The following is a 14,494-nucleotide window of genomic DNA, read 5'->3' on the forward strand; positions in this document are numbered from 1 at the left end:
AAATGATGAGTTGATGGGTGCAGCACACCAACATGGCACATGTATATATATATGTAACAAACCTGCACATTGTTCACATGTACCCTAGAACTTAAAGTATAATTTAAAACAAAAAAAAAAAAGAAAAGTAAAAAAGAAAGTAACAACAAAAAGATAACCAAAACAAATCTACTATTTCATAGAAAAAAAATGCAAGAAAAAGAAAAGCCATAGAGTATATTTTCCAAACTAGTGGAGGGGAAAAAGAGAATGCAATAAAAGCAAAAATTAAAGACAAAAATAAATACAATCTCAAGCAAGAAATATATACGTAATACAAATAAAAAAGCAAAAATTGAGAAATCAAGAAAAACAAAGAAAGTAAAATTAAGGTTGTGGATGTAAATCAGAATAGGTCAGTTATCACAACCAATAGAAATGGACTAAACTACAAAAGAAAGATTGTAAAACCGAATTAAAAGCAAAATCTTGGCATATGCTATTTAAAGAGAAATATCTAAAATATAAATATAAAGACATCAAAATGTTGCAAATAAACAATGAAGAAAATATATATGTTACAAATTAATATTTGTTAAGATTTGACCATATATTTGCTATTTCTTTGGTCATAATTTCTTCTGGTATTATTTTTCTTTATTTTAAATTATGTCTTATGCATATTCCTTAGAGAGAATATTGGTGGTAAATTAATAGTTTTCGTTCATCTGAAATATTTTTATTTCTGACATCGGAAATGTTTTCAAAAGATAGTTTTCAGTGAGGCACGGTGGCTCACGCCTGTAATCCCAGCACTTTGGGAGGTCAAGGTGGGCAGATCACCTGAGGTCAGGAGTTCAAGACCAGCCTGACAAACATGGAGAAACCCCGTCTCTACTAAAAATACAAAAAATTAGCCTGGCACGGTGGCACATGCCTGTAATCCCAGTTATTCGGGAGGCTGAGGCAGGAGAATCACTTGAACCTGGGAGGCAGAGGTTGCGGTGAGCCGAGATTGTGCCATTGCACTCCAGCCTGGGCAACAAGAGCGAAACTCTGTCTTAGAAAAAAAAACAAAAGATAGTTTTCACAGTTGTACAGAAATTGCTAATTGTCCTCACATTCATTTCCACTGCTTCTTTGTAATAATATAATCCCCTGAGTTTTAACTAAACACATAACCATCCATCTAGGGACTTGATTTCTTGTAATCCTATATAAGTAGGTATGACCTTATGACTAAGTGCTGGCTAATGGAATATGAGAGAAAGGGTGCTGCATATACCCTGGGTGTTGTTCTTAAATGAAAACCAAATGCTGTCCTCAACCATTTTCTCCCTTTCCAACTGGCTGGAATGAGAACATGCAAGTTAAACAAATTAGAAAATTAAAAAATTAGACAAAGAATCCAAAACACAAATATTGGAAGCATATTAATATTAGACAAATCAGATTTGAAGTAAAAAGCATTACTGAAGTTAAATGGTTTCATTTACAACGATTCACATAACAAGCCAATAGGAAGACAACAGTTGTAATTTTTTTAACATTTTAACATAATCTCAGGATACATAAAAAGTTAAAATTAAGCAGAATCAAGAAGTTCTTTGAAACTAATGAGAACAAAGGTACAACTTACCAGAATCTCTGGGACACAGCTAAGGCAGTGTTACGAGGAAAATTCATAGCACTACACACCCACATCAAAAAGTTAGAAGCATCTCAAATTAACAACCTAATATCACAACTGAGAGAATGAAAGAAGCAAGAGCAAACCAACCCCAAAACTAGCAGAAGACAAAAAATAACCAAGATCAGGGCTGAACTGAAGGAAATCAAGACATGAAAAAACATTCAAAAGACAACAAATCCAGTAGTTAGTTTTTTGAAAAAATTAGTAAGATAGATAAGCCACCAGCTAGACTAATAAAGCAGAAAAGAAGGAAGATCCAAATAAATACAATTACAAACAACAAAGGGAATGTTAACCTGACCCCACAGAAATAAAAGTAACCATTAGAAACTACTACAAATACCTCTATGTACACATACTAGAAAACCTAGAGGAGATGGATAAACTCCTGGACACATATACCCTCCCAAGACTAAACCAGAAATAAATTGATTCCCTGAACAGACAATAACAAGGTCTGAAATTGAATCCATAATAAATAGTCTAGCAACCAAAAAAAGCCCAGGGCCAGAAGGATTCACAGTCAAATTCTACCAGATGTACAAAGAAGAGCTGGTAACATTCCTTTTGAAACTATTGCAAAAAATTGAGGAGGAATAAATCCTCCTCAACTCATTCTATGAGGTCAGTATCATCCTGATAGCAAAACCTGGAAGAGACACAACAACAGAAAACTTCAGGCTAATATCCTTGATGAACATCAATTCAAAATTCCTCAACAAAATACTTGCAAACTAAATTCAGCAGCACACCAAAAAGCTAATCCACCACAGTCAAGTAGGCTTCATCCCTGGGATGCTAGGTTGGCTCAACATACGCAAATCAATAAATGTGATTCATCACATAAACAGAACCAAAGACAAAAACCACATAACTATCTCAATAGATGCAAAAAAGGCTTTTGATAAAATTCAACATCCCTTCATGTTAAAAACTCTCAATAAAATAGGTATTGAAGGAACATACCTTAAAATAAGAAGGACCATATATGACACACCTGCAGCCAACATCATACTGAATGGGCAAAAGCTGGAAGCATTTCCTATTGAAAACCAGCACAAGACAAGGATGTTCTCTCTTACTACTCCTATGTAACATAGTATTGGAAGTCCTGGCCAGTGCAATCAGACAAGAGAAAGAAACAAAGGCATCCAAATAGGAAGACAGGGAGTCAGACTATCCCTGTTTGCAGACGACATGATTCTATATCTAGAAAACCCCATCATCTTAGCCCAAAAGCTCCTTCAGCTAATAAACAACTTTGGCAACGTTTCAGGATGTAAAATCAATGCACAAAGATCACTAACATCCCTATACACCAACAGCAGCCAAGCCAAGAGTCAAATCAAGAATGCAGTCCCATCCACAATTGCCACAAAAAGCATAAAATGCCTAGGAATACAGCTAACTAGGAAGCTGAAAGATCTCTCCATTGAGAATTATAACACTGCTCAAAGAAATCAGAGATGACATAAACAAATGGAAGAACATTCTATGCTCTTGGATAGGAAGGATTAATATTGTTTAAATGACCATACTCCCCAAAGCAATTTACAGAGTTAATGCTGCTCCTATCAAACTACCAATAACATTCTTTACAGAACTAGAAAAAAACTATTTTAAAATTCATGTGGAATCACAAAAGAGCCTGGATAGTCAAGGCAATCCTAAGTAAAAACAACAAAGCTGGAGCATCATGTTATGCAACTTCAAACTATACTATAGGGTTATGGTAAGCAAAACAGCATGGTACTGGTACAAGAACAGACACATAGACCAGTGGAATAGAATACAGAATCCAGAAATAAGACCACACACCTATGACCATCTGATTCTCAACAGAGCTGACAAAAACAAGCAACGGGGAAAGGACTCCCTATTCAATAAATGGTACTGGGATAACTGGCTAGCCATACACAGAAGATTGAAACTGGACCCCTTCCTTATACCACATACAAAAACTAACTCAAGATGGACTAAAGACTTAAATGTAAAACCCACAACTATAAAAACTCTGGAAGACAACCTAGGCAATACCATTCAGGACACAGGCACGAGCAAAGATTTCATGACACCAAAAGCAATCACAACAAAAGCAAAAATTGACAAATGGGCTCTAATTATACTAAAGAGCTTCTGCACAGCAAAAGTAACTATCAACAGAGTAAACAGACAATCTATAGAATGGAAGAAAATTTTTGCAAACTGTGCATCTAACAAAGGTCTAATATCCAGCCTCTATTAGGAATTTAAACAAATTTATAAGAAAAAACCCAAACGATCCCATTAAAAAGTGAGCAAAGGACATAAACAGACACTTTTCAAAAGAAGACATACAAGTGGCCAAATGCTTTTTTTCATATGCTTATGAAAAAAAGCTCAATATCACTGATCATGAGAGAAATGAAAATCAAAACCACAATAAAATACCATCTCACAGCAGTCAGAATGCCTATTTTTAAAACATAAAAAAATCACTCATGCGGGCAAGGTTGCGGAGAAAAGGGAACACTTATACACTGTTGGTGGGAGTGTAAATTAGTTCAACCAATGTGAAAAGCAGTGTGGCGATCCCTCAAAGAGCTACAAACAGAACAACCATTCAACCCAGCAATCCCATTACTGGGTATATACTCAAAGGAATATAAAACATTCTATCATAAAGACACATACACACGAATGCTCACTGTAGCACTATTCACAATAGCAAAGACATGGAATCAACCTAAATGCCCATCAGTGACAGATAAAGAAAATGTGGTACATATACATCACGGAACACTATGCAGCTATAAAAAAGATCAAGATCATGTCTTTTGTGGGAACATTTATGGAGCAGGAGGCCATTATCCTTAGGAAACTAACACAGAAACAGAAAACCAAATACCACGTGATTTCACTTATAAGTGGGAGCTAAATGATAAGAACTCATGGACACAAGGAAGGGAACAACAGACACAGGGACCTACTTGAGGGTGGAGGATGGAAGGAGAGAAAGGATCAGAAAAATAGCCATTGAGTACTAGACTTGGTACTTGGGTGATGAAATAATCTGTACAAGAAATCCTCATGACATGAGTTTACCTATCTATGTAACAAACCTTCGCATGTACCCCTGAACCTAAGGTAAAAGTTTAAGAAAGAGAGAGAAAGTGGACAAAGCAGGTGTATGCAAATCTTACAGGTATAAATAAAGTCCTGATTTGAAATATTCACACTGAAAATTAACCATAGTAGCTTTAGGGGAAGATTTTGAGTATAGACCAGTATGAGACATCGTATGGCACAGCGGTGAGGAGTATCATCTCTAGGAGTCATGGAGACTGGGATTTGAAGCCCAGCTCCTCCAAGCTATGTTCTTTAATCAAGTTACTCAACATCTCTGTGTCTCACTGTATTCCTACAATTAAGTGAGTAATAGCCATTTAGTACAGTAGACAACACATATTAGACACACACAAGTGATAGCTATTAATATTATTAAAGAACATTTAAGGCTGAACTCAGTAAGACTTACTGGTGGGCCCGCTGGTCCCAGAGCCACTTCATTGGTTTCAGTACAGGAGCAAGAATGAGGAAGGTCTGGGCAAGACTCATCATCTCTCTGAAAAGAAACAAAAAAAGCACAACCATTAGCATACCAGTTTATACAAATGGCTTTAGTGGCTCAAAGAAAACAGTTTGATTTAAGATATTTTTAGACTTTCAAGTGCACATTACAAAGGCAGAGAATATTCACTCCCGATTGCAAAATATTTTCTGTAAAGGAAAATGAATGGGTACCTCCTGGTCACTGATAATCACTATTATCAATGGGTGTTGCTAAAACCAGCTTGGGAATCCAAGTGAGGAAAGACAATCAGAAGTGAGTGCAAAAAAAAATTCTTGATTACTATTTAATTCTGTTGGCTGGAGTAATAGTACTCTGTGAACTAAAGGTCTTGAAAACTTTTTTATGCTATAATAATTTTTCTGTTTCAAAGGATAAAAGAAAGCTTGTTGGAATACTCAGTCAAAACAACTATATCTGTACTAAAACAAAGAAAAACAAAATAAAATCAACGTTTAAACTCATCATCAATTCCCTATGACAGTTTCCACAACTGCTCACATTCTGTGGTTGAAACTAAGAAAAACATCACAGTGTAGATCTAAGGCTCTGGAATAGGAGAACATTTTTCTTCCCTCTTAGGGAATATTGTTATCATGTGACATTACAAAATAGATTATTAATGGAAGGCTGAATATATCTGAATGAGTTACTGGAATCTGTAGAGGAAGACAGAGCACCTGCTAACAGCTATTGAACAATTTATAAATATCCCATTTAGAACAGCAGCCAAAATGAGCTCAGCACTGGGATAAGATACTATAGAACTTCATGGAGTTCATCAGTCCCCTTGGATAGAGAAAAAATTAGTCATTATTTAAGACTTTGGGGGAAAATAAAATTAAAGCCAAATAGAGCACAGATGACAGTTGAATTGCCAAACTGAAAATAATCTGAGTCTCTACAACATTCACAACAGAAACCCAAGAAAGGTTAAGCAAATGGCCTGTTACATGGTGTATATACTTTTCTCTAAATGTTGGACAACAGTAAAAGATTTCAATTCAAACCCCCTGTGAACACATCTGGCCTGAAATCTGGCCAGCTAGAGTGAAACATAAACCTAAGCATTCTGAAAGATCCCAAAATAAGGCTAATTACAGGCCACCTGTAGCCAGAGACTCAGTGATGGTTTTGCCAGTGCTGCTGACTGTTACTGCACCGTGTCTTTTTACTATGGAATTTATGCCTCTTCAATGAGACAAGTAAAAAGAAAAGGAACAAGAAGGGTCCTTCCCAGAAAAAGTGGTGATCACATCTTTGCTTGATACAACAGAGGATTCTGAGTGTTTCTGCTGCCAATTTCCCATTTACCTGACCTTTCGCATAACCTCAAGGTGTCTCTAATTTAATTTCTTCCAGGGTTTACTAGAAACTTATCTTGATGAAGAAATAATAAGTTGCTTCCTTCTCAAATACAGACTGCCATGAATTTGGTGCTTGCAATAGATGTTGTGAGGTGGTAAGTCTTAGTGATATGGTTTGGCTTCTTGATATAGCAAGTCTTACTGACACAGATTGGCTGTGTCCCCACTCAAATCTCATCTTGGTATAGTTCCCATAATCCCCATGTGTCACAGGTAGGACCCAGTGGAGTGACTTTTTCAACTCAGTAACTTTTTCTTCAGTGCATAATGTAAGCCAGGTATGAATCACAGGGGCGGTTACCTCCATGCTGTTCTTGTGATAGTGAACACATTCTCATGAGATCTGATAGTTTTATAAGGGGCTTTTCCCTCACGTTTGCTCTGCACTTCTCCTTGCTGCCACCTTGTGAAGAAGGAAGTGTTTGCTTCCCCTTCCACCATGTTTGTAAGTTTCCTGAGGTCTCTCTAGCTGTACAAAACTGTGAGTCTCTAAATCTTCCTTTATAAATTACCCAGTCTTGGGTATGTCTTTATTAGCAACATGAGAACAGACTAATACAGTCATAAGATCAAATCTCACAGACTTCACGAAGGGTTCCCCATGCTCTAGAGAATTCCAGCTTTAATTATTAAGACATGACTACTATCCAACCATGACAGGGTCATCCATGTCAGCTCACTTGTCCTAGGATCCTAAGATATAAATCTGTGTGTTTTTTTTTTGTTTATATAAATATATGGGTATACACACCCCATCAGTGAGAAATTATGGTTATTTAGGAATAAGATATGAATATCATTTTTTCTTCCAATTTATGTGTATTATATTTTATATGGGCTACTGAGTTGTTAGGACATAAATATTTATACCATCACTCGGTATAAATAACTTTCAAATGTTTAGTTTTCTAGTAGGATTGCATACAGGTTATGTAGATTATGACTACAGTTCTAAAATTGTGCACCAAGAAGTCTGGGAACACTATATTAAACTCACAGGGGTCCTGTGAATGTTTTAAAAATTTAAGAGAAGCACAGCAATATTCAGCACCCACTGGACTTCGTGTGAATGACAAGCTCAAGGTGGTCTGCAGTTTCAACATTAGATTTTGCAACACTTTTTTGGATGAAACCCTAATTTACAAATATAGCTGCTGTGATGAAAGGTAAGTACTATGAAAAAAAGCAATGTAGAAAAAGAAGTGAGGATGGCAATGGCCAATATGATTCCAAGATATGAGAAATACTGCAGGGCTCAGGTATGTACACATCCCATCAGTAAGCTATTTCGGTCATTTAAGAATAAAATATAAATATCCCTTTTTTCTTTCAATGTATGTGCATTATTATTTTACATGGCTACTGAGTTGTTAGGACATAAATATTTAGTAAGATGTTTGGGCCTATTATTTCATAAATAGAACCACAAGGTGTTTCTTTTGGCTTAGGGGTGCAAGAAAAAAGTTGAGACACTAAGGGCTTCATGAGCCACGGAATCTGGGAACATCTGGACTATGTATAAATGGAGCACTCTGAGTTGTGCCGTTCACAGTGCATGTGATCTGAGGTCATGCAGGAGAAATCGTGTTAATTTCACACATGCCTCATTATTAATCTCTTTCTAATTTTATCATCTCAATGAGTTGCCTATGATATGAATGTTGAGAAACAGCTTCTCATTTCCAGAAAATTAAATACAATAAAAAAAATCAATAGAGATGAAGGAAGAATGCTTACCAGGCCTGGAAGTTCACAGCATTTGTCTGTATTGGCCCATGATGTGGAACAAACAATATCAAACATCTGTAACTGAAACTATGATTTAAAAAGAAAATTGTCATTCAATAAAAATAAATAAATTATCGTTATAATTTTATGTTATGTATTATATAACAGATTTTATGTTATGTATTATATAACAGAATACCAATACATTAATAATACATGACAGTAAGTAAATTTAAAAGTAACTCCAATAATGCCAAACTAATTCTTTTCCTCAAACACACAGTGATCTAAGGTTTTGTCTACAATTTTTCTTCCACCATCTAAACCCTCTTACTTATCACAACTTCCCCTCTCATTTCTACTTAAAGAGTAAGCTTAACTCCTCTGTTCAAGTCTTCCTTACAAAGCCCATCACAGCTGTTCCCAAACGACTGTCATCACACAACACTCCATGTGCCTCCTCTATAGCACACCTCCCACTACACAATACAATTATTTACATTTCCAAACTCATCCTTAGGTCACCTATCATAATATGTGGTAGATAAAAAGCACTCAGGAAGGCTTATTGAATTAATTCTCACTTCATTCCTTTGTACATAGACTCAGCAACGTTTTCTTCAGTACATAATATAAGCCAGATACTATGTAGACTTTTAGGATACAAACATTTTTTTAAAAAATCATAGTCCTGACCTAGAAGAACTTACAGGGAGCAAGAGAGGAGCACATAAATACTGTACACAATGTGGTAAATGTCATGACAACTTCACCTTCAGTATTGTGAGAATGTAAGCTATGCGTATTTTTATTTACGCCATTGATCATGCCATAAATATTTAGACAGGCTTGCTCCACTCATGTATGTTGGTGACAAGTCAATATACATGTTGAAATATAAAGAAACATAATTATAACATCATTAAGGGCTAACACTAGCCTAACGACCCAATCATTTTTACTATATTTCTATATTTACTATATTTTCAAATATTAAGTGTGTGCTCTATTACTGATTGGGGAGAAGGATGAAATTGTTTTCATTTTAAATCTGTAATCTTGCTTTCAGCAAGTGGTGTTTTCAGCAAAGCCTGGAAACTCCTGGTGCCTTCCTTATTTTCTCCCAAATAGTACTACCCATCCTTCACCAAACGTCTTCTAGAAAAATGATAATGCCCAAGTAGACAGTACTATTGAAATACGTTATTAAAAATGCATGCACTATCACAAAAGAACTTGTTCTGATAGTAAACAAATGAAATCGGGCTTTCTGTCATTATACTCAAGTAACGATGCCTTATTGCAAACATTCATTCCAACTGATCGATGAAGTAACCCCTGAATTTTCAAAGCAAATCCATAAGTCAAAGCATCTTTTTTTTTTGATCCTATATACATCTATTGAGCTGTTTGCAGAAATATGTGCATGGCTCACTGCTGTTTTTTCTAGGTGGTTTAAGGTTCTCCTCCACCATCCAAGAGTATGATAACTGAGATCGTCCAGGGTAACCAAACAAAAAATTTATGTCCAATAAAAAATTAAGTTTTTATTAGGTTGGTGCAAAAGTAATGTCAAAAACTACAATTACTTTTGTACCACCTAATAGAATGAAAATATTTGGGAAAAGACATTATAGCTTATTTTCATAAACAATTACAACAACAATAACAACAAATATTTCAAAGATCATAGGGATTCTGAGATCATGGAGCTAGACTGCCTGGGTGTCATCTTTGACTCCTCCACTGACAGATTGAGTCACTTTGAACAAATTATTTAATGTCTTGGAGGCTCAGTTTTCTCATCTGTAAAGTGAGCATAATAATAGTAGCTATTCATGTGGTTGTGAGGATTAAATGAGTTAGTATAGAGGAAATATTTAGAACAGTGCCTGGAACATAGCTGCTATAAATAATAATTATTAGCTTTCTCAAAATTGATTTAAAGAGAAGGTGTACATATAACACAAAGGCAAAAAAAGTAGCATCAAAATGACAGTGACAGTATTGAGGACAGAAATATAATAGTAGTTTGCTTCCACAATAATAATATCTATGAAATGTTTTGATTCAGAAAAGTCTTAGCAAATAACAACAACAATAGCAACAAACATTTGCAGAAATGAATGTTACTATGTGCCCAGGACTATCCTAAGCACTTTGCATATATCATTAAATCTTCAGATTGCCGCTATGGGGTATGATCATAACAAAGTCCATTCTGTGGAATAGAACCGGGGAAGAAAAAGTTTAAATAATGTAACCATGTGTTGAAGGCTTAGTTGTGTTTGAGATTTAAATGGCATGCCCCATTTTCTTGTGGTTTATTTTCCCAGTAAACTGATCTTTGATCTAACTTTTAAAATGCAGAGAGCCCAATGTAATCTTACAATGCCATTTTGTCTGGGGACATTTATTAAATAGGTCCCATTATGACAGCATTGCATAGATTCAGCTAAGTCTGCAAATCATTTATCCATTAAGAAATTTTCCATTTCTGAGTAGAGCCTTCAGAGCAAAAACATTTTCACGAATGGAAAGACTTACTTAAAGCAAAGGCCTTTCACAAGCCCCAGCATATATGAGGATTTCTCGAAGTTTTTCAAATAAACATCTACTACTTAACCACCTATAATAGTCTAATGTCTACAAACCTTTCGCTAGACTTCTGCCTTATGAAGTTATTGGGACTCTTAGGAGCTCAATTTATTTATTCCAGGGGTTGAATGCTTACTAAGTACTGAATGAAGCCAATATTATAATTTCAGGAATGTTACGTGGGCTGACTATTCTTTTGCAAGTTAAATGATGTCAGCAGCTTTTGTGAGCACAACAAATTTATTCATAATTGTTTGCACTTGTAATAGTTTAGATTCCTCAGCCTTTATTTAGGGACTTTTTTTTTCCAAGGCACATTTCAGGGAATTGATTGAAAGAGAAAAAAAAGCCTCTGGCTTTTATTCCAAAAGGAATGACATACATATTTGTGCAAATTATACAGGAGACAATACAAGATGGTATGTCAAAAGATCTCATATTTGAGTACCTTAAAATGCAAGATAGTGTGGCTCAAAATAAATAATACTTGAGTGAACTAATGCAAGAAGCAGCCCTCTTTTACTTTTGTAACTTTTTGTAACTAACTGAAAATTATAAAAGATATATCTTTGCTAAAAAAAAAAAAAGAGGAAGAGACACAAAACCTCCCACTTTCACTTTTCATAATCTCTTTCACAAGAATACTTAGCCAATTACGAATGTTCATTTTTCATTGTTAGACATTTTTTGTCTGGTTTAGCACAAAAGGCAAGTCACTTGGGGTCAAATGTTAGCATGAAAATAAGTTGAGTCATTTTGATCTGTGAATGGGAATTAAAATGTACCTCTGGCTCCATTTTCCACTCAGTGCCAAATTTTATTCTCTGAATTTTTTTCTAACATACTATAAACAAATTTATAATTTGAGGTAAAGCTGTGCCTGAATTTATATAAATATTTAGAGAGCTTTACACTGCACAAGAATACTGGTGAAAGAGTACAGAGGAACTAAACCATTTTCTGTTTTTAATTTGATGTCTAACTTTTATCGACGCCATCACAAAACTAAGATTGTGCATTTACCACTTGTCAACTATTGAACTGATTGTTTTTAACTTGTTCTCAATCAATTTATTGAATTTAAGGGAAACCACGAAGGCACTGATTAAATTAGAAAATAAAAATTCATAACTATTGCACTCGGTATTAATTAGAATTCTCAGGTATAGACACACTTGGGGGGTAGTTTTGATTACTTTGCTCTCAAGGTTGTAATTCAAATAACGGTAAATCTTGGAACCTGTCAATGAACAGATAGGACATATAGTCTCTGGTACAAACCAAACTCCCTTCTCTGCCTTTATTCTCTAATTATCAGAGTCTGTCCTAATGGAATAAGCACTGGAATAAAAGGCAGATGACCTTATGGAAGTTGGATACAGTCTCTTATTTCACTACTCTCACTTTTTGAAAGGGGACCTGACCCTAGCTTCTTAAAGTCTCAGTTTCTCTATCTACAGAGTAGAGAAGACATAAGTATCTCTTTCAAGGATTATTACAGGATTAAACAAAATAATCCCAGGAAAGTACACACTGCCTAGCTCCTAGCAGAGATGTAATAACTATTAGCTATCATCATAATTTTAAAAGCTTAAAATAGATAATGCATGTGAAAATATACTACACTTTTTAGCAATTTAACAACACTTGTTTTCAAACAAGTGTTTGTAGAATCATCACCTAGTCTACTATTGATTTATATATAAAAGCTGTAACTCAGTGGCTAAAATGATAGGCAACTCCATTGCATAACTCATACGCCTCTGTTATTTGAACAGCAGGGAGCTAAACATATGCCAGTTGGATAATTACCTAAGTATTAGATTTGCAAAGGTAGAAGAAAGGCACTAAGAAATATGATTGTATGTCAGAAGCTCAAAACTTTTCTAGAATCATTTCATTAGGTACCAGAAAATGCAGGAGAAACTTCCTAGGAGAAAAAGTTTGTAAAGGAGAAGTACAGTTGTTAAGTTTCACTCCACATGTTTTAGACAGCTAAGTTAAGCCTGCTTGTTAGGTTAGCCTCAGTAGAGACTATTACTGCCTATACAATCTTGCATTGCTGAACACCAGTTGATTTTATTAAGAACGTAATTTCTATTGAGTAGTTACTGTATCCTTAAATGCATTAATCTATCTTCCACTCAATTATGGTTTATAAAGAACATATTTTCTTTAAAGGCTAAATCTTTAGACTCTTCCACCATCTGGCATATATTGAATAATTGTTGGATTTGGCAGGGAATGGAGACCTGTAAGTTACTAATCTCTCTCATATAATAATTACCCCTAGAATAATCGAGAATTTGCAAAACACACATTCCCTTTTGCTGGATAGTAGAGTACAAATGTATATCAAGGTTAGATTGGCAGTCTATGATTTCTAAATTTAAAATTGAAAACTGAGACTTCTCTTACCTTGTACTAAAATGATTAAGTAATATCCCTCAAAAAGCAGCTCTGAGTTTCCAATCACATTCTTGAGATCTAACCTAATACATTCATTTCAACATAATCAAATTCTTCAGTAAGTGGGCAGACTGAAAATCTAGTTAGTAATCCTTTGTAGACTTCAAGATTCAACAAATGCTATGACTTTTTTCCTACTAGCCTTACAAAGAACTCTTTAATTATTGACTTTTATAATTCTCCTTTGTCTACTACTAGTTGGAAGTAACCACAGAGAGTGCTCTGTTTAATTCCATTTCTCTCATTGCTAAAAGTAAAGATTGATCATCAGTAGGCCTGAAACTTGCAGGCATTTTTACCTTCAGAAAGAAATTAGTTGATATTTAGTTGGTCATATATTTGGAGCATAATTATTACACACAGTATAGTTTACAATACAATTATACAACTATCATTGTGAAACATAATTATAAAATAATTAGGAGAGGGTACAATATATATTATTGGACTATTGTCAGCATCACACACGGAATATATGCAAAACAAAATTTTTAGAAAAGATATAATACAATTTGAAACAGACAACGTTCTATTTAATTTCTATCAAATGTTTCTTGAGAACTTACTCTGTTCATCAGTATTGATTAGACACTGTGGTGCAGGGTGGTTTAAAACAAAGACAATGACGTGGTTTCTATTTGGAGGCATTTATAATCTGGTTAGAGGAGTGAAATGTAGATATATGAAAGAGAAAGAAAATGGTATGTGACTATCAATAATCAAGAGCTAGAAGTCTAGAAAAGGTGGGATGGAGGATGGAGAATGTGTCTTTGACTTTCTTCAATAATAATAATTACTCTTCAGTGAACACCTACTAACTTTCAGGAATTTTATATTCGTTATTTCTAAAATTAAGAAAACATTAATAATAGTATTATGTGATCTAGACCCAGAATCTCATATACCTAGAAAGGTTTCTCTTTGTTTTTCTTTTGTTGTTGTTGATGTTTGTTTTGTTTTTTTGAGATTGAGTCTTGCTCTGTCGCCCAGGCTGGAGTGCAGTGGCACGATCTTGGCTCACTGCAACCTCCACCTCCCGGGTTCAAGCAA

General features: G+C 34.9%; 1 protein-coding gene across 1 annotated transcript in view; it reads right to left on the reverse strand.

Annotated features, from left to right (window-relative positions):
• Positions 1-14,494, reverse strand: part of COL14A1 (collagen, type XIV, alpha 1) — a 255,503-nt gene that overhangs the window by 80,902 nt on the left and 160,107 nt on the right. Inside the window, exons 35-36 of the mRNA XM_011941061.1 lie at positions 8,387-8,464; positions 5,190-5,276 (exon numbers count right to left, since the gene is read on the reverse strand). Of these exons, the coding sequence (XP_011796451.1) occupies positions 5,190-5,276; positions 8,387-8,464 (165 nt within the window). The remainder of the gene's footprint in view (positions 1-5,189; positions 5,277-8,386; positions 8,465-14,494) is intronic.

The sequence above is a fragment of the Colobus angolensis genome, unplaced genomic scaffold, assembly GCF_000951035.1.
Source record: "Colobus angolensis palliatus isolate OR3802 unplaced genomic scaffold, Cang.pa_1.0 Scaffold198, whole genome shotgun sequence".
NCBI classification, from domain to species: Eukaryota; Metazoa; Chordata; class Mammalia; order Primates; family Cercopithecidae; genus Colobus; species Colobus angolensis.